The sequence below is a fragment of the Geotrypetes seraphini genome, chromosome 4 (genome assembly GCF_902459505.1).
Source record: "Geotrypetes seraphini chromosome 4, aGeoSer1.1, whole genome shotgun sequence".
Taxonomy (NCBI): Eukaryota; Metazoa; Chordata; class Amphibia; order Gymnophiona; family Dermophiidae; genus Geotrypetes; species Geotrypetes seraphini.
The window spans coordinates 179,395,871-179,420,944 of NC_047087.1; the positions used below are offsets into that span (position 1 = coordinate 179,395,871).

The 25,074-nt window shown below is 43.0% G+C and overlaps 1 protein-coding gene across 2 annotated transcripts in view; it reads right to left on the bottom strand.

The window, feature by feature from the left end:
• Positions 1-1,362: 1,362 nt before the first annotated feature.
• DOK4 (docking protein 4) overlaps positions 1,363-25,074 on the bottom strand; it is a 145,238-nt gene continuing 121,526 nt past the window's right edge. For both annotated transcript variants that reach the window (XM_033943778.1, XM_033943777.1), the window contains exons 9-10: positions 17,780-17,903; positions 1,363-6,820 (exon numbers count right to left, since the gene is read on the bottom strand). In XM_033943778.1, coding sequence (XP_033799669.1) covers positions 6,693-6,820; positions 17,780-17,903 — 252 coding nt within the window. In that variant the 3' untranslated portion in view covers positions 1,363-6,692. The remainder of the gene's footprint in view (positions 6,821-17,779; positions 17,904-25,074) is intronic.

The window sequence follows — 25,074 nt, forward strand, 5'->3', positions numbered from 1 at the left end:
TTGCGCTTGCACAACCTCCAGACACCCACTCCTGGCAGTGGGAGGGATGTCCACTCTTTCCTGCTACTCAGTCCCCTGACACTACTACCCACCCACCCCACCCAGCAGTGAGAGAGATGCCCACTTCCTTCTGCCATGTCACACAATCCCATGATACCCATCCACCTTGCAGTGGGAGAGATGACCACTTTCTGCTGCACAGTCCCCTTCTCACTACTACCCGCACTATTAACCTCTCACCCCGCACAGTGGGAGGGATGCCCCTCCTGCCATCATTAAACCCTCCCCAACTCCCCCATACCCCTGATGACAGCCCCCCCCCCCCTTCCACATCCACACACTTTAATCACAAAATCTGGCTGGAAGGACGCCTACCCACTCCAACTGGCAGGCCCACCTCTTACAAAATGGCAGGCAGTTCCCTTCCCAGTGCATCCTGGGATATGCTAGGGAGAGGCCTAAGGCTCTGGCCCAGGCGCGAGTGGGCATCTTGCGTGCTATGGGGTGGGGGAGGTAGTAGTGTTGGGGGATTGTGTGACACAGTGGAAGAGAGTGGGCATCTCTTCTGCCGATCTTTAATTTGGAGTTTGTTTTGGGGTTTTTTATTTGCATGGGGGAGGGGGAGTCTGAGCTGTCAACCCTTACTTTCCTGTCGGTCCTAGAGCCAATTAGCGCTCAGGCACTGATCAGAAAATAGGGATACAACAGACCCGTTGGCAAATTTTGACCACAAATGTGGCACAACAAGACTAGGGAATCACTCTGCGATGATGGAGAATCGCTTGGAGTGCTCACTTTAATATTAATGACCTCATCGTACTACACTGCATGGCAGTATCGGAGACTGCTAGGAAACTCGGAAAAGACCATGGTAAGCTGTTTTGAGAATCTACCACAAAAATATATGCATGCTAAACCAGCTGGAACTGGTTTAGCAGGCACGTTTAAAGACACCTTTTAGTTTTGAGAATCTTCTCCTTACTGTCATCAAAGCCCTGAAGGCTAGGCAACGCTCTGCAGGAAATGGAAACAAGTGAGTATTGTGAAGATGATCACAATAAAGCAGCTGAAATTGGATGAATTATAGAAGGAACAGTCTTTGTTTTTGATGCTTTACAGAATATGTACTATAGAAGAAAGCTTTGTTAACTCATGAATCAACTTATCCTTGTAAATTCACAAGGCACACACACATACCCAAAGCCACTGACCTAAGGTCTGGAATATAGCGTCATATATATGTTTAAAAAAAACAACCTTTGATACATGAATTGATACTAGAGGCAGCTAAATAACAACTGCAAAATGGTTTGGCATTTTTTTCTCTGTACATAGAGCCACATAGAGGGTGTTTGTGGCTGGCATTTTATTAAATTTATGATAAACAAAAGATAGCTGGCTGTAACCAATCAAAGTCAAACATAATTATAACATGGAACATCTGAGGTTTAAAGAGGACTTATTGAGTCAGTGGTCCTAGTTGCACATATTTGTCCAGGTAATGCACCCATAAGTTGTGGTAGATGTTTGTATCCAAGGTGGTAGGGCGGATCAAGCACCATAATGGGAGAAGAGTGTCCAAGGAAAAGCAGGTATTAGGCTGCTTACAAGTTCACTTAGAAAAGATGCTACGTTAGTATAGTAGTAGATTCCTTAGTTTGGAGCCAATGGATGTCTGCTAAAGGAAAATAAGGCTGAAGTACCAAGGACAGAGACTTTTTCTGGAGCTTTATTACAATTTAAACTTTGGTCAACTCCATAAGGCCATAATTTTTATATATAAAATGGTCACTGAATATTCTATTGTTATTACATAGGTTGTTGCAGAAAAAAGAGGTCCAAATCACTACACAGAGATATTGATGAAACAGAGAGCTGTGTACATAGGTTAGTATAAATTGACTTTTGAGTTTCAATTTTCTTAAAAAGATAAAAGTGGTGAATGTAAATTAAAATATCCATATACCTGACATGTTTTAGCACTTCAATGCCTGCTTTAGGTGTTTCTCTGGTTGCATAGTAAGCGTTCTCAAACTCCAGTTGTACCTTTAAAAAAGGGCCCCAGAGGGTAACAGAGTAACATTTACTAGTAAAATGGCCTGCAATTGTAAAATGTTTACAGTTTCCATTTTTATCTATGGTTGCTGTTAAAATTGAGACTCAAGTCAATTGATACTAGCCTATGTATGGTGCTCTATATTTTATTGATTACATAGCTAGTGATGGTGAAAACAAAAGTAATTCCACATTTAGGCCACCTGTATTTTCTTACTCTGAATGATTAATTCTAGCATTTGCTGTGGCTCTGAAAGTGAATGGGGATAGGTAGTAGTAGTCATAACAGACAAACAAACCCTTTCTGTGTGCTAGATGAAGATCCCCACCCCCACCAAGTTTATTATGCATATAGATTTTACAAAATGACAGGTAGAAGTTGTATTTCTTTTTTACGCTCTCCCTAACCTTTCCTTTTTTAACTCTTCTGCATTCAGTTCTATGAAGAGACCCTCCATAACCAGCTACAAGGAAAAGGGGCAACTCTTAGACCACCCTCCATTCCAGAGAACAAATTTTCTGCCATATAATTAGATCTTTTAGGGAGGTATCTCTTCCTACTACGTAGCTCTATTATTCCAGTCTTAAGTTTTAAGTGATAGTTCACTACTAATCTTTAACAAGAAAGGAAATGTCTATTTCAGGGCTTTCTAAATTTGCATATATTGGAAACTGAGTATTTGATAACTTACCTTGTGCCTATTTTTTGTGCTTATCCTGAAAACCTGACTTGTGGGAACTTTATGGATAGTTTTGGGAAACCCTGATCTATTCTCTGCCCCAGTGGCTGCAGATGGGTCAGGTTTTCAAGCTGTCCCTAATGAATATTACATAGACTAGATTTGCATATTGTGGAGGTATTATGCATACAAATCTAATGACCATTCAGTAGATGTAACATGAGAAACTGACCTGTTTATGGCCCTTAGCGGCTTGGTGAATATCGCTGCCTAACCTATAACCTCTCTAATTGCTTTGAAGACAGAAGGTGCCAAGCTTACCATGCATCATCAAAAAGAAGAAACACAGTACTCCTTGGCTCTGCCACCTGGTCCCAAAATAAGCAGCCTTGACATTAACAAAGACATGCTTTAGCTTCAGTAGAAACATAGCCCTTCATGAATGGAATTTCATAAGTTTTTGATTTCTTTAAACTAGCTGGCTTTGTGTTGTAAGGGTTTCACTGATTACATCAAGCAAAATATTCTTTCATGAGAGGGGGGACTGTAGCTCTTTTTTAAATTATTATTTAGAAAAAGCTATTTAAGGTCACTGCTGAATCAATTATGAACTAAGGAAGACAGATATAACTCTAATGTCATAAGAACTGACAGACATTTGGTCTGCCAGACACTAACAACTCCAGCATATTGGTTTATATACTTGATAGATGGTATATCAAGAAACTAATAAACTTGAAACTTGTTTAGACCATGGCAGCAATGCCTATGACGTGTAGCAGCACTTGGACCAAACAACATTTCCATGGAGCAGTGCCCCAGACAGATTGCAATAGAACTGAGTGAGTCCCCAGTGGTGGCAACAGACCTTATGCTTACGGTTTGATCTTATATCATTTCAAATTCCAATAATTAGCATCTCATTGCTGTTTGCTCACCATATTTGACCAAATCTGACTACGTATATGGAATTATTTCAAGTGCAAAATGATGTTTTCTTTAAATGTCCATGCTAGAATCCCTGCATTCTCAATCTCCACATTCTTCAAGTCTTCACAATATTACAAAGAGATACAGTGAGAGGAGTGATGGCATCATTGGGGACTGTGCTTGGTTTCAATGCACTTATCCTCCATGGAAGGAATCATCAACTAGAAACAAAGAAAGTGTAATTTACAGGTCAAATGCATTGTTTTCCAGTGGCAAATATTTGCCTCTGGGGCTCAGGAGGCATTTAATGATATGCCTTTGCATAGTACCAAGTTAAGAATGTCCCTCCTTGTTACTGGATGTCATCTGTATGAAAAAAAAGAACCTGATGGCCTCCAGAGGCATATGCCTTTATTAGCTACTAAAGAAACTTTTGTTGTAGTGGGGAAAACCCCAGCAATAATCAAGTGAGCAGTTTTATTCCATATTCAACCTTCAAGGATTCAAATGTCACAACTTTAACAAAATGGATTAACGAGTGCTCAAGGTGCCTTTAAAACTATTGCAATGATTGTGCAGTTAGAGCAGAAGCATGTGTGCATCTTCCCCCATTCTGCAGTAGGAAGCCTCAAGAAACCTCTTCTAACCAGAGAAGGATCTGCCAGGATCAATACCTTCCAGAAGGTATACTCTAGTGTTTGTATGACAGCCAGCAGAGGCAGCAATCACTAAGATATGAACTCTTATAACAGCTGTATTCAGCAGTAACCCTGAGAAGTGTGCTCTTGTGACAGAATTGTCATCATCTGAAATCACTGAGACAAGTGGTCCTGTGATAAAACCATCATTAGCAAAAATCAGTGAGCTGTGGATTCATGATGGAACCAAAATCTTCAGGCATAACTGAGAGGTGTACTTTTGCAATAGAGTAATCATCAAGACATAAACCCTCAGAGTCATGTACACTGAGTTGTGGACTCTAGCAATAGAATCATTTATTAATGGGTTCTTGCAACGTGGACTCTGATGATAGGGCCGGCATTAGCAGAAGTCATTGAGAGGTGAATTTTCATGACAAAACTCATCAGGTGTAATCACTGATGAGCTGACTGAGTAGAGAGTTGTAATCAGCAGTCACTGAGATGACACTTTGTCATAAAAATGCAGAAGTTAGTAAGACAGGCAGTCATCAAAGATTGTCATCAGCAATAGTCACTGAGATGTGGGCTTATATCATTGTCAGCAAAGTCTCAGCGATCAGGGCTCTTATGACAGCATCACTAACAGCAGTAAAAGAGATGTGGATTTTGTGGTAGACCATTATTAATATGAATATCTTAAGTCACAAATTTGTCACCAAGAAGCAGCAGCTCGGGCCATGGATACGTGGTCTGTAATCACAGCATCAGCACCATGGGTCCGCAAGATGTATGTTCTCTCCACAAAGCATTAGATCTAGGAGTCCCTGAGGTAGCTCTTAACAGAACTAAGCAGAGTTTCTATCACATGGGTTTTCATAACAGAGCATCATCAGCTGGAGTCACTCAGATGTGGGCTTAATGCATCTTCCATAGGAGCCACTGCGATGTGGATCTTGTTTCAGAGTGTTCTCGGTAACCACCAAGAAGACATGCACTCCTAGCACAGACCATGAGCAGGATTCACTAAGACATGGGATCTCATCACAGAGGATCAACATTAGTACCTGAGATGTGGGCATGTCAAAGTGTGGTCTGCAGGAGTTACTCAGATGAAGGTGCTTTTCATAGAATGCATTCTGCAGTGTAAATGAAAAATGGACTTTTGTCATAAAACAGCAGTAGCAGGACTCACTTGAGATATGGGCCCATCACAGAAAAGCCATTAATATGGACTGTCATCATAGAACACTGTCAGCATTCCCTTAGGCATGGGGGTCTCATCAGAAGGTAATGAGCTGGAGTTACTGGGATGGCTCTTGACACAGAACTTTAACAACAAAATCACTGATACATGGATTTTAGTTACAGAGAAGCATCAACAGGAATCATGGGCTTATCACAAGGAAATTTCAGCAGGAGTAACTTGAGTCATGCACTCTCATGACAGTATTTTCAGCTGGGCAGTAAGATCTGGATTCTCATCACAAAGCATTGTCAGAAGTTCCTGAGACATTGGCTCATCACAGATTTTGTCAGCAGGAGTTACACCAAGTTATGGGCTCTCTCCACAGAATATTATCAGCAGAGATGTGGGTTTTTGTCACAGAGTCAACAGTAGCCACAGCCAAAGGCTCTCATTGCAATGTATCATCCGTGTTTACTTAAATGTGAGCTTTTCTCAAAGAACATTCTTTCCAGGAGTGACTGAGATGTGGGCCATCATCAGAGTGTCACCAGGAGGAGTCACAGAGACTGTTATCAAACAGAATGATATGAATAAGCATAACTGAAAAAGGGGCTCTCAGGGAAGCATCATCAGAGTTACTGAAATATGAATCCTTTCCCCAAACATAGCAAGCATCACAAACATCTCACGGATGAGCTATCATGATAGAACATCATCTTTTAAGACAAAGGCTTTTGGAACAACCCTATTATTTAGAAGTGGACTGTCATGACTCGGCATCACCAGCAGATTCACTGAGATGTGACTACTACCATGAAACAGCATCGTTACTGAGAATCACTGCAATGACTCAGAGTATCATCACAAAAGTCGTGGAGATATAAGCTCTTATAGCAATTATCAACAGGTATTGAAACTGATATGTGAGCTCACAGCCTTGAATGTCATCAGCAGGTGCAATTCAAACGTGGGCTGTCATCAGCAATCATAATCAGAGATGTGGACTTTCATGAGAGCAGTTTTCAACAAGAGTCAATGCAAACTCTTCTAAGAGTTGTCATCATTAGAACCACTTAGGCATGAACTCTTGTCATAGTGCCTTGTCTGCAGAAACACATACATGGAGTCTTGTGACAAAACAGTAACAGCAGGGATCATTCAAAGGTAGACTCTTGAGACATCTTTTGTTTTCAGTAAAAGTCACTGAGATGCGGGCTTGGGTTCTTTCCCATCAACCTTGGTTCGCCTTGAGGGAATTGATCTCTCAAAGACGAGTCTGCTGAGGATGTCGGAATCTGAGCTGGCCTGGGCTCCTGAGAACATTTCAGCTGTAAAAACATTTTTACATATTAATTTCTTTTACAGGTCAGTCACAGACTAGGCCCTCAGATTGGGAGAAGCTGGGATGGTTTGTAGCTGTGAGTTTCTCACAGTTTGTGCTTCTACACCATTCTCTAACAGTGGTTTTCAAACTGGGTAGGACATACTCCAGGACCAGTCTGGTATGCAGGAGATCCACAAGGTATATGCACGAGATAGAGTTGCCTAAAAATGGAGGTACTGCATGCAACTCTGTTCATGAATATTCAGTATGGACATCCTGAAAACCAGACAGGCCAAGGGGTACTCCAGGACCACCTTGAGAAACACTGTCCTATAGCAGGTTGCCATTGAGAGAATTGGAAGCTTCACCCACAGCTAGCACTCCCACATCTTTTTCTATTGAAAGAGACTAAAGATTTTCTAAATCAGGAATACAGTGCATTGAATCAAAAATTAAGGTAGGCATCAAAATAGTGCTAAATGAGGAATCAATAAACTAAGAAACATGTTGATTTTGAAAAATGCAGATAGTACTTTCAAACTGAAACATCTGAATCAGAAACTTAAAGCCAGCACCTTCAGGGACCAACAAATGGTTGGACAGACTGCTGTGACTATGTTTCCTAAAGTGGCTGGCCACAAGAGTTGACCTTGCCCACCTGTACAATTCAGTTATATGAGGGTTGATTCAGAAATCTAATATAAACATTTGAAAGTGTGTGACATATCTTCTTAATGTTGCCGTCAGATGAGAGATGAGTGCAGCGGTATCTGGTAGGGGAGAAGTAAAAAACATGACATTTGAAATCATCATTTTATTATGACATAGTTCAAGTTCAAGTTCAAGTTTACTTTATTTTTGATGAATCGCCTATTTAAAACATTCTAAGCGATGTACAATTAAAAACAGATTATAAGAGAACATATAGTCATATTAGTAATACATTAATAACAGCTAAATAAATATTTGTTAAATAATTACATAAAACAGAAAAGATCTCTATATATAATGTTAAAAACAAACATGAAAAGAGGGAAAGGGGGGAAAAAGTTACAAATTTTTCTCTTGATGGAGGAAAAAAACATATATTAGGGGAAAAAACAAAGGGAGGGGAAGAAAAGAGAAGAAAAAAAAAAATAAAAAATACTCTTATGGTGTGCAACATGAACGACAAAGTACAAGTGCAAACTGTTTAACTGTTAACATCCTTCAAAGTATCTCCCAGGTTGTCTTGTGTGTCATACAGTTCATGAGGGACACACCTTGAATACACAGTATTAACAAGTCATTTCTGCAGTACCACCTGTGTCATGCAGTACAGGAGAAACGTCCAGAACTGTTGCACAATGCCATAATACTAAGAACATAAGAATTGACGCTGCTGGGTCAGACCAGTGGTCCATCGTGCCCAGCAGTCCGCTCACACGGCGGCCCTCTGGTCAAAGACCAGCACCCTAACTGAGACTATATAACAACACTACAGCTCACACAGCAGACAGTTTATAGCAGTGGTCTCAAACGCGCGGTCCGGGGGCCACATGTGGCCTGCCAGGTACTACTTTGAGGCTCTCGGTATGTTTATCATAATCACAAAAGTAAAATAAAATAGGTTTCTTAATCCTATGTCTCTTTAGCTATAAATTACGTACAATATTATTATTAAGACTTAGCCAAAAGGAAAGATTTATAAAGTATAAAGAGTTTTACCTCATGCAAAATTGTCATTTCCATAATAAGACATTAATTATTTTTTTTTTCGGAGGCCCTCCAAATATCTACAAATCCAAAATGTGGCCCTGCAAAGGGTTTGAGTTTGAGACCACTGGTTTACAGTGTTGGGGATGGGAGACTACTTTGAAAGATGTTAACAGTTAAACAGCTAACATTTATTACTTGTTAGTTAATAAAACAATTTCAAATGTCATATATTTTTGCTTCTCCCCTACCAGAGATCGCTGTGGTCATCTCTCATCTGGTGGCAACATTAAGAAGTACAGGTCATACACTTTCAAAAGTATATATTAGATTTCCAGTGTTGGCGCATTTTTGAGAGGAAAAAAAAATAGTTTCCATGACTTATGAATCAACCCTCAGAATAAAACTCACAGTTGAAAGTTTAGGCCATAATAGGGCTGATTCACTAAAACCCCCAAACCTTTAGTATGCACACTAAATAGGGGTATATCAATTAAGGGGGCAATTTTCAAATTGACCTTGGACTTTGCACAAATTTTCAAAGTGAGAGGATGAATGCACTTTTACTTTACAACTTGCTCTGGGTATAAAGCACCTGCTATCATTTGCAGTTGCTGTTTTTCATGGATAATACTGCACGTGTTTTAAAATAAACATTAATTTCCTCCCCTGATCTAAACATGCCCTCAGGGATGCCTCTCTTAAATACTGACAAATGCATTTGCATTGTGGAAAAATGTGCATACTTTTATCTGTGTAAAAAGCTCTTACCCACACAAATTGTTTTCCCCAGGTTACTGTGAATACTAAAGCAACCATTACTGTTTACACATGTACATGTTAAACCAGCGTTTCCCAACCCTGTCCTGGGGGACCTCCAGCCAGTCGGGTTTTCAAGATATCCCTAATGAATATGCAATAGAGAGAGTGTAGTGCAGTGGTTAAAGCTACAGCCTCAGCACTCTGGGGTTGTGGGTTCAAACCCTCGCTGTTCCTTGTAACCCTGGGCAAGTCACTTAATCACCTCCCCCCCCCCATTGCCCCAGGTACATTAGATAGATTGTGAGCCCATCGGGACAGACAGGAAACATATGAACATAAGACTTGCCGCTGCTGGGTTAGACCAGTGGTCCATCGTACCCAGCAGTCCGCTCACGTGGCGGCCCTTAGGTCAAAGACCAGTGCCCTAACTGAGACTAGCCCTAGCTGCATATGTTCCAGTTCAGCTGGAACTTGTCTAACTTTGTCTTAAATCCCTGGAGGGTGTTTTCCCCTATAACAGCCTCCGGAAGAGCGTTCCAGTTTTCCACCACTCTCTGGGTGAAGAAGAATTTCCTTACGTTTGTATGGAATCTATCCCCTTTTAACTTCAGAGAGTGCCCTCTCATTCTCTCTACCTTGGAGAGGGTGAACAACCCGTCTTTATCTACTAAGTCTATTCCCTTCATTATCTTGAATGTTTCAATCATGTCCCCTCTCAGTCTCCACTTTTCAAGGGAGAAGAGGCCCAGTTTCTCTAATCTCTCGCTGTATGGCAATTTCTCCAGCCTCCTAACCATTTTAGTCGCTCTTCTCTGGACCCTTTTGAATAGTACTGTGTCCTTCTGAATAAACTCATGTAAACCGTTCTGAGCTCTCCTGGGAGAACGGTATAGAAAATTGAATAAATAAATAAAATTTGCATAGCTGCCACTTCCATTATATGCAAATCTCTCTCAGGCATATTCATTAGGGATATCTTGAAAACCTGACTGGCTGGAGGTCCCCCAGGACAGGGTTGGGAACCACTGCGTTAAACAATAGCATCAATGCACATAGAAATAAACAATGTATTATCAATACATACCCATGTGGGATCCCTACGAGGGTCAAGATAAGGAAATTGGGTCATTAGGGCATAGACAGGGGGTGGGTAAGCAGAGTGGGCAGACTTGATGGGCTGTAGCCCTTTTCTGCCGTCATCTTCTATGTTTCTATGTTTAATATAACAGTCACTAAACCATGATACTTAATTCACTCGGGAGCATAAGTTAACTTCGTCGTACACATGCTATAAAAGAATACAGTTGACAGAAACCAGAGTAAGGAAAAAAATGAAGCTCTGACTTCAACAGAAGGAAATGTTACATCAAGTAGAATGGAGACTGAGAAGTAAAAGAGGAAACAGGAGAATGACAAGGTGGAGAAAGAAGAAAGGAAGATAGAGACAGCAAAGAAGAACAAGAACATGGCTACACTCTCAAATTATTTATAATGACGTAGAAAATGTTAATATTTTCATGCAGTTTTATGTTACTTTCAGTCCAAAGGGACAGAAAAATTTCGGGGGGGGGGGGGGGGGTTATCCAAGAACAGCAGGCAGATATTCTCACATGTGGATGACATAATCCATGGAGCCCAGTATGGACAGTCAAAAAGTGTACCGTCGCTTTAAATCTTTTGAAGACCTACCGTATCACGCATGCGTTGGTACATTCCTACCCGACATCGACTCATGGGACCATCAGTTCAATAATAAAGCTAAGAAGCCAACCAGGGAGGTGGGAGGGTGTGAGATATAGTCCATTAGTCAATTGGGGATTGTTCTCTTGGTAAATGGAACTCTGAATCTGTTAGGGTCAAAAGTTATACCAGAGTACATTTGCAGTCCAATGTGTGAAGAGCTGCATCACCAGCACATGTTTGTGGCTTTGAAAAGAAAACAGACAAAACTATGAGTGAGGTAGAATTCCAAGACAAGTTTAGGTAGGAATTTTGAATGAATTCAAAGCACTACTCTGTCGTGGTAGAATTTTGTGTAGGGAGCATCTGCTACAAGAGCCTGAAGTTCACTCACACAGTGTGAAGAAGTGAGGACAATGAGGAAAACAGCTTTCCAAATGAGAGGTTTCAGAGAGCAAGATGTAAGTATAGAGTTATCAGATGTCCAAGAAAACCCGGACATGTCCTCTTTTTAGAGGACTGTCTGGGTACCCGGGGGGGGGGATTTCCAAAACCTAGCAGTTTGCCTGGGTTTTGGAAGGCCCTGAGCTTTGGGGCCACATCTGGAGGGCCTCCGAGCATGCGCAGATGCGATGTGACATCTTCACATTGCATCCACGCATGCCTCCAGACACAGCTCCAAGCTCAGGGAAGAAAAGATTAAGTTTATGTGAAAGCGGAGCTGGGGCAGAACGTGTCCTCTTTATTTACAGAAAAAAAATCTGGTAACCCTATGTAAGTGACTTAAAGGGAAACTTCATAAGAGCAGAGAGTACCACGTTAAGATCCCAAGCAACAGGTGGAGGCTTGATAGGTGGTTTCGTGCGGAATAGGCCTTTCATGAAACGAGCTACCAAAGGATAAACAGATATAGTTTTTTTGCCCAAGGGAGAATGAAACACACCGATAGCACTGTTTTTTAGGTAGAATGAAACACACTGAACTGTTTTTTAGACCATAGATAGAGAGGTGGAGAAGGTAGTCCAGTATGGATGGCAGTAGACAGGTAATGGGTTCCAAAGAATGCAAAGCACACCAAGAAGAAAATTTTGTCCATCTGAAGTGAGCACTGAGTGGAATATTTTCTAGACTTTCAATGACTGCAGATATGGCAGCCGAGAGGCAGAAAGCATTTACTTGCTCAGTAAAAGAAACCATGAGCAGAGGTTGAGGTGATGGAAGGATCCCTCATTTTGTGTCAGTAGTGTTGGGAACAGTCGCACCCTGCATGGTTTCTTGGTTAAGAGCTCTAGGAGTAACGGAAACCAAACTTGGCATTGCCAAAGCAGAACTATGAGTATCATAGTTCCTCGATCTTTGCCTATTGCTCACAGTTCCAGAAAATTGATATTGAGGGGTTGCTCATGGTGAGACGATACTCCTTAAGTGTGGAGGCAGTCCAGATGAGCATCCCATCCTAATATCGAAGCATCTGTGATAAGAAGTTTCTGATGGCGAGGGAGGAGTCATCCACCACTGGAGAGAGTGACGGAGGTCTAAGGTAACTTGGATCTGAGCAGACAAATGTCCTGTGGCTTGACACCATGGGATTCACAGGATCCATTGTGGATCTCTGAGAGGCTGCCGTACTTAGAGCAGAGTCGGCAGCCGCGCTGAAGTGAAGATGGTCCCGCGATGACTGGGAAGAGGTAAGTGACATGGGGGGGGGGGGGGGCGGCAGTCACAGTCATCGCTTGATCTTGCCGCAACTAACTGCGTCTGCCTGCCCACCCCCCTCCACGTGACTTACCTCTTCCATCCGAGCAGAAGCAGTCATCGCAGGACCTTTGGGATGGATAAAGAAAGGAGGTCAGAGTGGTATGGAATCACGCTGAAGGGTAACAAAGGGGGGTCAGGGTGATATGGAATCACGCTGAAGGGTAACAAAGGGGGGTCAGGGTGATTCACTGCCGCTGGTCCCTGCATCTGTTCTCTACTGCGGCCCACCCCAGCAGAAACAGGAAGTTGTCAGAGAGGGTGGGCCGCAGTGGACAGAAGACACAGGAACTGGCGGCAGGGAATCACTACTGCCTTCCAGCAACTTTTAAGGAAAACTAAAGATGGCCACAGCGGCAGCAAGGGAGGGGGTAGAATGGGAAAAATGTCAATTGTGAGCAGAAGGGTTAAAGCAGTAGATGCCAGGAAGGGCAGCAGCAAAAAGGGCTGGTAGCAAGATGCCGCTTCCTCAACAATGCCACCTGAAGATACATATAGGACTCAGGGGAGAGAGTGGAAGGAGAGATGGACTCGAGGAAAGGATGGAAAGATAGACTAAGATGTCAGATTTGAGAGATGAATGGGGAGGACAGAGGGGCTAGAAGGGGGGACAAAGAGAAATGGCAGAGGGGGTAGAAGGAGATAGGGAGAGATAGACTTCAGGGAGGATGGAGGGGGCAGGAGAGGGAAAGATGGCCTTGGGGATGGACAGAGAGGACAGGAAAGGAAAAGATGGCAAAAGGGATGAAAGGGGGTCAGGGAAATATGGGGAGAGAGAGAGATGGACCTGGTGGAGGGGGAAAAATGGGGGGGGAGAGACAGTTGGACTTGGTGGAGGGGGAAAAATGGGGGGAGAGAGGGACTTGGTGGGGAGAAATGGGGGGAGGGAGAGATGGACTTGGAGGGGGAAAATGGGGGGGAGAGAGATGATCTTGGATGAGGGAGAAAATGGGGAGAGAGAGATGGGGATAGGAGGCTTTGGAAGGGTCAAGATGGGAAATGGGAGATCTAGCGGGTGAGAGAAGAAGATAAAGTTGATAGGTAGATGAAAAGTAGAAAGGAGTAGGGCGAAATTTGTGAACAGGAGAAAAAAAAAATAGGAAGGAAAGAGCTAAAAAGAAAAAATCAGTATGTCAGAGACAGATACTGTATATTGAGGGAACAAGGCAGGAGAAGAAAGGGGAATTGAAAAAGAGACAACAGCCACTGGAAACAGAAGACAGGAAAGCAGACAAGTAACTGGAACCAGCATTCTAGAACATGAAACTGTCTAGAAAACAAAGGTAGAATAAAGGTTTTATTTGGAATGTATTAATTGAAATATGTTAGCTTTGGGAAATATTAATTGCAAATATCTTTGTACTATATTAAGTACAAAATATAGACCCCCCCCCCCCTTTTCAGGTTTTGTATTTCACAATGTGCCTGGTAGTGGAGAGCTCAGATTACATGAAAATCTGGATTTATTTTGTATGCTGACTTCCATGGAGAAATATTCTAGTTCTGATCAATACGTTATGGGGGAGCTCCCATAAAACTAATTTTATTATTGTGTGTTAAACTGAGCTTTTATTTTGCTTTCTTTCTCATTTTGCTCCTTGTTGTTTGAGCGTTATATATCTCCTTTGTGTTTTTGCTGAAAAGCAGGTTAAAGTATGTGTGGTGAGAAACATGGTTCTTTGAGATTTTCTGGCAGGGTCTATTGTTTTGCTTTAAACATGGGTGACCTGGGCCTAAAAGGAGTGGTGCGTGAGGCTTTGCTGTCACTTACTGTGTTACTACCCTCTAAGAAGCTGCTGCCATAGGCAGCTGGCCAGTTTTGCCTAATAGTTGGGGCAGCCCTTGCCCCACTACCATTTTGGATGCTTGGGGGGTGGGGGCACCAGTTCATCCCTCGCCTCAGGCAGCAGATTGCCTTGAGCCGTCCCTGGGCATAGGTGATTGAAAAATGCGTTTGCCAAAATAGTCCAATGTCCTGGCTTCTTTGCCTGGAGGAGCAGAAGCAAAAGATCATGAGCCACGTGAACGTTTGAGGGCAGATTCTACAATTAATGAATGATATTGAAATTGAGTTCTGTCAAAGCCTGGACACTTTTGAATTCTATACATTGTGTCTATTTTTTTAGGAGCTACTTAGACGGATAGGGGATTCTCTCAGTTCTTAAAATATCTTTCATGACTCTGTCCAAAAGTACCTTAATACATTTGTTTGGTGGTGCCTCAAAGTCAAGGACTTCAAAAAGTTCAGAGTGAGGTTCCTCCTCTGTTTCCATTTTGATGGGCAAAGCCTGACCCATCTGCCTTGTGAAGCCAGTAAAAGATATACTTTGTGGCAGAGACTTACGTAGTTGAGGAGAGGAAGGATCAAAAGGTATACTATATGATTCCTCTGATGAGTATTCTGGCAAATCCTCATCTGAATGGTTGGATATATCTAAGTCAGACTCCTTGAAGTACTCCCTACTATGTGAATCAAGGAGTGTACGTTGAGAGGAGCATAGAGTTTACGTTGAAGTGCATCAATGTTCTGACCCAAGAGATAACTCCTTTGCTGATACCAATTCATGTGTCGAGTGGGTCCATGCCAACCCTGATGCTCGACATTGAGCAGGAGTGTATTACCTCATCCTTGATTCACGCTTTAATGTATCCTTGGGCTGAGCTGAGGCAGGTATAGAAGCCATTAACGCATGTGTAGACTGTCTGCAGTAGCCCAGAATGCTCTTGTTTGAGCACAGCCCAGATCTCCTCCTGGAGAAATGGTGCCGGTACTGGAAGAGTCATCGGCATGGAAGCAGTCTGCTGTACTGGATGTTGGGGTGGGAGACCTTGATGTTGAGGCATGCCTACAAGGCATTAGCTAGATGGAAGGAGAGTGGTCCTCAATGAGTCGACGCTTACTATGCATCAAGGATGTCAATGCTTGTGAGGATGCAGCACTATGCTTAGAAGGGGAAGAATGTATGTGCTTCTTAATTTTCTTACATACCGTATGTGATGTGAAAGGCATAGATGAAGAAGACATACAATCCTATCTCCGTAAGGAGCCTGACTCCCAATGTTCTGGATGTAGTGTTGATGCACTCAGTGGCAATGTCGATGCTTGAGTCATAGGGTGTCAAATTCTGAGCATTTAACCTGGCCGGTTAAATAGTGCTGAATATCAACTGGAATGTCACTAGTCTCCTCTAATCTAGTGTTAGCAGCATATCTTGACTTGGTCCTCTCCAAATCATCAAGCCTTTGTTAGATGGAACTAGTGTTAGGAGCCAAAACTGGAGTACAAACAATGGCATAGTAAGGGGGGTGGGGGTACAGACTTCCCCGGGCATCATCTTCATGAAGCGCGCCAGCGCCTCTCCTCCTCTCTGCCCCCTTGCGTACCTCTTTAAACGTTTGATGTCGTAAGCAGCATCTTCCACTTACTGCTCATGCCGGCTTCAGCTCCCTTCTGGCGTCACTTCCTGGTCACGGGACCAGGAAGTGACATCAGAAGGGTGTCGAGGCCGGTGCGAGCAGCAGGTGGAAGATGCTTCTTGCTCCGGCAAACATTTTAAGAAGTATGCGAGGGTGGGATGGCACTCAAGTGGCAGGGAAGGGTGGGGGGAATGCACAGCAACTTTTACTAACAAAGCATTTAGTGAAACAGTGGCAAAAGTTATATATAGCACAAAGCATACCCACCTGCCTCCTCAGAGATAATAGATCCACCTAAACTACTAACTCATTTAGGCAGTAGTCTGGTGCTTGCCACCTATGAGTCATCAGCCTGGGGTAAGACTGCGGAATGACAATTGCAGTCCCTCCCAACAATGAGGTCTTATTATTACTATTTGTTGATGAATATTGATACAGGTGCCTGTTCTGAGAGTAGGAATTTAAAAAAGTTTTTTGCCCATCGTTTTGGTATTTGCTCTAATATGCCCATATTCCGGCTGATTACTCACTGATAGCGAACTTGCAGTCCTGGTATTGATGTTTAATTTGCTTGATGTTTTGGGGCGCCACTGCAAGGCAGCTCACTTCCGCTGCCCGCACTCCATTTGTACTTCTTCACAGTCATAATCTCATGCCGAGTTTTTACCAAGAAGGATGCTGTGCTCTTGTAGAATACGTTCCAGCATCTTGTCATTCTTCTTCTGAGTTGTATTTGATTATCCACATATGTGACCTTGACTTACAACCACTGGAATTTGACCCTGCCTCCTCCTCTTCCTCCACATTGTGCCGATTAGTGCTCTCCTCTCATCTCCCCCCCCCCCTTCCTCTGCTTACCAAGACTTAATACTGAACTCTCTCTTCCCTCCTCTACCTTCATCATCTGGTTATTCTCCTCCTTTGTTTCCTCCTTCATTAACTCCTTCCATGCTGGTGCAAACTCCAACCACTTCTCCTCTTGGCTTTCTTTACTTGTCCCAGACCCCTTACCTCATGACTAGGTCACACTATCCAAAACTCATAATCTATCACTCACTCCCTGCCAAATTTCATCTTCCTCATTATCACAGGCTTTCAATTCTCTTCTGGAAACCCTTAATGCAGAGGCTGGCAAAACATTAACCAAACTGAGACCAGCAGGCAGATATCCACCCTTACAATGAATGTGGACAACAAAGACCAAACAAGAGAAAAAGTACAGGAAATGAGACTCACCCAGATGATCCACAGGAAGCATCCAAAATCTCTATCTTGTTCTTCTTAATCTAATCCTCCATGCCTAGCTCTCCCCTTTTTTTCTGCACAGCATGTTCTTGCCACCGTTTTGTAAGTGAAAGAAAAACTACACTGTGTAATAAATAGTGTGCAGATGCTACAAATTGTGGTACATGCCACCAGTATACATGCTAAAATTTTCTTGAACACTCTTTAGCATAAATGCAAAAAAATCATGATGCGCTCGTTGACAATTTTTTAGCCCATAGTTCAGTGAATCAGCCACATTATGTTACGCAGAGACTTACAAAGTTCACCTCTTTGACACAAAGAGTAATAAAGAATAACCATGTCCCTACTCCACCTCTCACTTTCCAAGAGCTGCCAGGTTTGGGGCCATATATATGTAGTTCCTCACCTGTATAGTTTGGAGACTCGGCCATGTTCTGGGATCCTGCAATGTGATGCCAGTAGGCACTGCGTGGCAGCATCGCGGTGGGTGTGCAGGGGTACGAGTAGTATTCAGTGCCCTTGTTCAGCAGCTGAAAAGAAAGGAAATAGCAGACCTTCCCAGCACTACTCAGCTGAATGCTTTAAAGGGAAAGGGAGAGGGTTTGATATACTGCCTTTCTCTGGTTACAATCAAAGTGGTTTACATATTATACACATGTGCTTATTTGTGCCTGGGCCAATGGAGGGTTACACGACATGCCCAGAGTCACAAGGAGCTGAAGTAGAAACTGAACCTGGGTCCCCTGGTTCTCAGGCCATTGCACAGATCATTAGGCTACTCCTCCACTCCACTAAATACTAAATCACTAAATATACCTTTCTCAGTGCTGTAAGTTAATTATACCTAGCAACTGCCTAATTAATGATACTGTATCACCTACCAGCTGATCCTAGAAATCTATTATTCCGTTGCATGTCTGTTAACTTCAGGTTGCATAATGGCAGCCATTAACCCAAAAATTTATTTAGCTGGCATTATCCATGGATATTCAGTAGCACTGCATGGACTGTGCTGCTAAATATCCTTGCAGACTAGACGGCAACCAAAACCAGGGTTTTCAGTTTTGACTAAAATCTAGTCTGCAACCAAAATTTGTTGCACAGTTTCACACACCACCCCTCCGAACAAAAGTAGACCATATGGCCCCCCCCAACATAAAATGGGCCCTCGGAGTCGGAGCCCCCTGACAGAGAACCAACGCTCCGACCCCAACTCCCAGTGCCATACTTCCACCACTCGTAGGCTCTCCCCAGGACTACCTTGGAAGCCCTGGTGATCTAGTGGCAGAAGCAACTAGATTATTCCTGTCCTAACTAGGCCACTAGACCAGGGCTGCTAATGTAAGCTCAGGGAGGGCCTATGGGCAATGGAGGGTGGCACGTATGGCTGAAGGGAGCAGAGAGTGGTCAATGCTTGTGGTCAGGAGGGGAATTATAGTTTCAGCTGCAAACACCTCAGCATTTTTGGCTGAAACTGAAGCATGGCTAAATCCAGATTTTGAGCCAGTTTTGGTGTCAAAGTCAAAAGTGAAAGTGAAATTCAGTCAGGCCCTATTGCAGACCACCTCGGCACTGTCTGACTAGAGTTTGGGTGGCGCATGGGCGGATGCTAGATTAGCTGAGAGAAACAATATTCAGATCATCATCTGGATAGTTAGGTCAGAGAAAATCTGTCCTAACTTTATCTGGATACTTATCCAGATAGTGCTCTACCCAGACAGCAGTGCTGAATATCCATCATTAATGTAAATACCACAGCATTTACAAATGCTCCACTGGGTTGTGTGTGCCTGTGTGCCATACATGGTCCCATTTATGTGCATTCATGACAATACGAGGCACACACTACCCAGTGGAGCTTTGCACAGTCTTTACCTGACTCCGCTGCATCCTTCAGATGAGCAAGTGATCCGTTTGTATTTAGATAATTGGAATGTACGTTCAGAACTTATCTTGATATTGCTTTTACTACTTGGTGACCTCATTATTAAGGCTGGCACAACAGTGGGAGCAATCTGCACGCAGTGAGGGTTTACTTTGAATTACATGACATTTTAGCAATGCACAAAATTGTTCATCTTGCAGATTATTTTCAAGTCGTTTTCAGATGTAATTGCTCAAATGATTCGTCCCACAGTCATTGGCTTTCCTTGATTGCTTCCTAAATACTCCTTCAGAGATAAAGGAATGGAGCTATTCCCCTTCCGCTCCCCACTGGAAGGTGATCCTATAAAACTTAGGAGCCTGCCTTGGTCACCAGACCATAGGCCACCTGCTTTTTCTATTATCGGGGGGTGGGGGGAGGGGGGGATGAAAAAGGAGGGGGTTGCTTAAGCACAAAAATGGTGATGAAGTGCAATTTTGTTATCTATGGATGTTACGTATTTTCTTTCTCTTTAATCCTGATGGTTTTGTTTTATTTTGTACTGTTTGCACGATAGTCACCAATAAAAATATTTAAACGTAAAACTCAGGTGCCCATGACTTTATTATGTTCATTCTTTTAATTCCCACACTAGAAGTGTGTTGAGGCTCAAGAAAGGAGTTTGCAGGCATACATGAGATGGATTCAGGGAAAACCTTGGAAGAGGACCACAGAGGTGAAGAGGGTGAACAGAAATGTCAAAGGTAGGTCATCCTAAAGAGTGAGATTTACCAACCCAGAAAGTGAGATTGAAGGCCAAAGGACAACATTTTTTTCAGATGGTTTATCCAAGGTGTAAATCTAGAAAGATTAAAGAGTTGTACAGGTACACAATCTCTTATCCGAAATTCTAAAAACCAAAAAGCTTTGAAAACCATTTTTTATCAAGATTATTTGTATACCAGAGCTCACAATTGGTACCAAATATTCCCCAACATGAAAGACGCTAAGTCCATAATAGCAGCAGATTCCCCTGTGGGTAACGGTGAGAAGCAGAAAACGAACAATATTTACCAATTATTACTGATAACCTGTGCAATATTTTCACTGAGCTTCTAATCCTTATTCTTCCTATCACTCGGAAATCCAAAATGTGTCTGGTTTGCAAATGGCTTGGAGAGGCATAATAAAAACATACGTCTGTCCGATTTGGGCGTATGGTGCTAGACGTCCAAAGTCAGCAGTGGGAAAATGCCCATTTTCGAAAAATACGTCTTTTTTTTTTTTCTTGAAAATCATCTATCTGAACATCCAGGCTATTGTTCATCCAGACCACCAGGACGTCTATCTTTATACCACGTTTTCAACCAAAATTTTGTCCAAGTCCCAAATGCCCAGAACAAGACCATTTGAATGTGGGAGGGGTCAATCTTATAATGAACTGGCCATCCAGACAGGGCCCTGCTGTGAACTTCACAAAAAGGGTGCCAGATAAACATCTCACCAGAACTCTCTTATAGGTTATGGTGAGCCCCCCAAACCCACTATATCTACCTGTCTACAACCCCAATAGCCCTTAGGGCTGTAGGTGGCACCTATATGGCAGTACAGTAGGGTTTCGGGGGGATTTTGGTGGGCACACATGTTCCACCATAAATGTAGTGTTTAGAGTGGCTTAAGGGCCTGGGTCCTCCTCTCTGTGGTTCACTAGCCCACCCCCCAGGCTATTTAAGACACCTTTGTACAGCTCTACCAGGATTTCCTATACTAGATGCTGATGTTCTGGAGACAGATATGTATGTTTTTATTTCAATCTTTCGGGGGAAGGGGGGGTGAGGGGGTCAGTGAACACTGGTGGAGTGTGTGTGGGGTCTTTATTTTGTCTCTGCAGTGGTTATCTTGTTACTTTGGATACCTTTTTGGCACTTATACCTGTTTTAAATTGACTAACTCACAACATTTAAGTATCGTCCAGGATGTCTAGTAAAACAACTAAGGTCTCCTTTTACGAAGGTGCGCTAGCATTTAGAGCGCGCGCTAACCCCACGCTACGTGGAAAATACTAACGCCAACTCTATGGAGGCGTTAGCGTCTAGCGCATGCAACATTGTAGCGCACGCTAAAACCGCTAGCGCATCTTTGTAAAAGGAGTCCTAAATCTAGGTTGGTCCCATCCTGTCCTAAACACTCCTCCAGATGCGTCCCTTTCAGCCCTGGGCGCACAGCAGCATTCAGAGGCATAAAAAGTCCCACGGCACGTCCAGAAAGTTGGTTTGATTATCGGCACTTGGAGAACCTGTCTGTTAGATTGTCCAAGTGCCGACTTGGGCAGGTTTTTAGATGTGTTTAAGTTTTGATTTTGAGCCTCTTAGTGGCCTTAGGATATAAACAGAGAGTAGGCAATGTGAGGACAGTTTTCAAAGGAATTTGTCATGTAATTAAGCAATTGCTCAGGTAAATTCTCTAGCCTGAAAAAATTTCTCTCCACTCAGTGGCTAACAGCATGTGCACATGTTTCACAGCACTTGTAGGTGAAGAGGAAAGGGATAGGAAAGAGGGAAAAGGGAGGCAAAATATGCTGGAAGGTGCATCAAGTTTCTTCCTTTTGGGATGGGCACTTGGTTTTTCTCCTCTTAGACTTGTCTCTCATGAAAGTAGTGATCAGGATTGGTTCACTGGCACTGAGACTTCAAGGAGTGACAGAAGGGATTCAAAGACTAGATGGGCCATTTGGCCTTTATCTGTCATCATGTTTTTATGAGTGTTAGAAAGCTTTCAATGAGTGTGATTTCTTTGTGGCTCTGTACAGCGCTGCGTGTGTCTGGTAGCGCTATAGAAATAATTCATAGTAGTAGTGTGAGAGTTGCAGTATTTGGGAAGTAGAGCTGAGATTGTGATGTCGTGGTACCTCGTTCCACTGGTGCCTGAGAGCCTCATCGGTGATGTCACAATGACTTGATTGTCCTGTACTTCCCTTTGCCTTCCAACCCAGCCAGCAGATTAACCGTTTCCCTTAATTGTCTCCACGACATCCTGTTTGTCTTGTCTGTTTAGATTGTAAGCTCTTTTGAGCAGGGACTGTCTTTGTGACTCTGTACAGCGCTTCGTATGTCTGGTAGCGCTATAGAAATAATTAGTAGTTGTAGTGATATAATCCTAATGAGTGAGACTTGGAACCTCTGGGTGAAAGAGAAGTTAGACCCATACTCCTTGAACTTACTGACAGTTACCTCAAGCATCTGGTGAATGTGAGTTTCTGTTTGGAAATCAGAGGGGGGGGGGGGGGGGGCAGATAAATGGAATTCCACAGATCTGCTGTTGTAACAGAATTCAGCAGGTTGTCGCAAGTCCACAACACACAATCAGGTTTGACCCAACCAGATGGGAAAGTCCAGGTGTTTGCATAGGGCAGCAACTTCTTGGGGGCAGCAAAACGTAGCTTGCAGTCAAAGCAAAACAATAAGTCTTGACAATGACATAAACTCAAAGAACCATCAGCACATACTTTAGCTTACATTTTTATAGGATGACTGTGCGATGATCACGACTATGCTAAGTTCTATTGCGGTTAAGAGGATTCTAATTCTTTTACAGAGAATGAAGAGAATTTGCATCAGGTTTTACAGAGTGCCTTGGCTTGGGAGTGGTTAATGAAGAAATCTCCTAGTGCAGTGGTCTCCAACACGAGGCCTACAGGCCACATGCAGCCTTGGTAGTCCACTTTTGCAGTCCCATAACCAATAGCTGAAAATTTGAGTTTGCTCACCAAAAGGATGCAGAATTATTGAAAGGAGAGTAGAGGAAAGGCCCCTTGAAGCTCTACTGGGTTGTATGTGCCTGTATGCCATGCATGGTCCAATTTATGTGCATGCATGACAATATGAGGCACACATTACCCAGTGGAGTTTTGCACAGTCTTTACCTGACTCCACTGCACCCTTCAGATGAGCAAATTCACTTTTTAAGCACTATTCGCTGACAATGTGTCTGACAGGCATCACAGAGGATGATTTCATAGGTAGGATAAACTTATTCATACCAGCTTTACAGTTGTGCACTATCCCTCCTGGTAATTAATTGAGATAATTTCATTTCCACATAGTATGATTCCAGATTGGACCCCCAGTTAGTAATATTAGGCAACATAAAAGTATATCTACTTTGCTGAGAAATCGTTTCGGTTTTCAGATCATGCAATTTGAACCAACCTTACACCACAAAATATCCAAATCGTTCAAAAGTTCTTCCGCTCTGTTGTGAACTGAGGAATGAAAAACTATTGGAGTTTAAGAGGAATTTTATTACTGAGCAAAAACGCTGACACTTTTGTAGAAATGTTCTGCTGGATCCACTGAGGGCTCATTTAGACTCTCCCAAATTCTCCTTTTAAACCAAAAAGTTTTTACTGATGGCTTCGTTATTAAAGAATGCTTGCAGGCTGCCATTCAAAAGCTTTTTCCTGAAGGTTTGGAGAGGAAATACGTAGTTCCCACTCCCTCTACTCTTCTTAATATGATTACGTATTTTCTCCTGAAATTATTACACTATATTAACGCAATTGTAAACTGCATTGATGTTTCTTATGTAATGCGATATATCAAAGATATAATAAACTTGGAAACTTCTACAGAAATAAAGAATGCCATTGATCAAAATTTACTTGGATCATAACACCGTGGCAGAAGATTATATTACATTAAAGACTTCTATTCCGCTTATACCCTGCGGTTCTAGGCGGATTACAGAAGAAGATAACTGGACATTTCCAGGAAGGTTACAGGAAGTGGTGCTAATTGCTGTACATGGTGTCAGGTCAAAAGCGCGCCGGGACAAAGGCGCGCGCAGACAATTGAGCACAGCGCAGAGGCGCGCGCCACAGAAAATTACTGTTTTTACGGCTCCGACGGGGGGGGGGGCGTGGGGGGAGCCCCCCCCCCCACTTTACTTAATAGAGATCGTGCCGCGTTGTGGGGGGTGTGGGGGGTTGTAACTCCCCACATTTTACTGAAAACTTCACTTTTTCCCTGTTTTTAGGGAAAAAGTTAAGTTTACAGTAAAATGTGGAGGCTTACAACCCCCCCACAACGCCGGCGCGATCTCTATTAAGTAAACTGGGGGGGCTCCCCAACAAAAACCCCCGTCGGAGCCCCTAAAAACTGTAATTTTCTTCGGCGCGTGCCTCCGTCTTGCGCTCAGTTGTCGGCGCGCACCTTTGTCTTTCGCGGGGTTGTCTATGAACCGCTGTACATGGTTGAGCGATTGCTTGGAAAATTACAGGACTGGGAACAGTGAAGATGTTTTTAAGCAACTTATGTCAGAGTTGCATCATTGTGATTGGTATTCGATGGCATTACATGAGTCACTGATATGATTTTCTATGCTAATGAACAATATGACGACAATGATATCTCTTAAGTGTGTTACTCGGGAGTCACATTTATGGATTTTGCAACTGTTAATAAGCCGAAATAAGGTGAGTTTAAAAATATACAGTATATATGTCCTTGTAGAATCAAAATTAGTACAGTGGTGCCTCGCATAACGGACGCCTCGCACAGCGAACGCTGCGCATAACGAACTTTTTGTCTTGCTCCCTATAACGAACTTCGTTTCACACAACGAAGTCGCCCGAGGGGCCCGGGGGGGGGGGCGGAACTACTCTCGCCGCTTCCTAATGTGAGCCGGGAACAGCAGCACCCTCCTGTCTGAATGCAGTGTTCCATCATCTCCCTCCACCTTACCTTAGATGCCGAGTTTTCCGGCTTTCTTTTTCGGCCAGCCACACACTTTCAAAGAGCAGCACATGCGCGCATGCTCTGTTGTTCAATCTTCTCCTC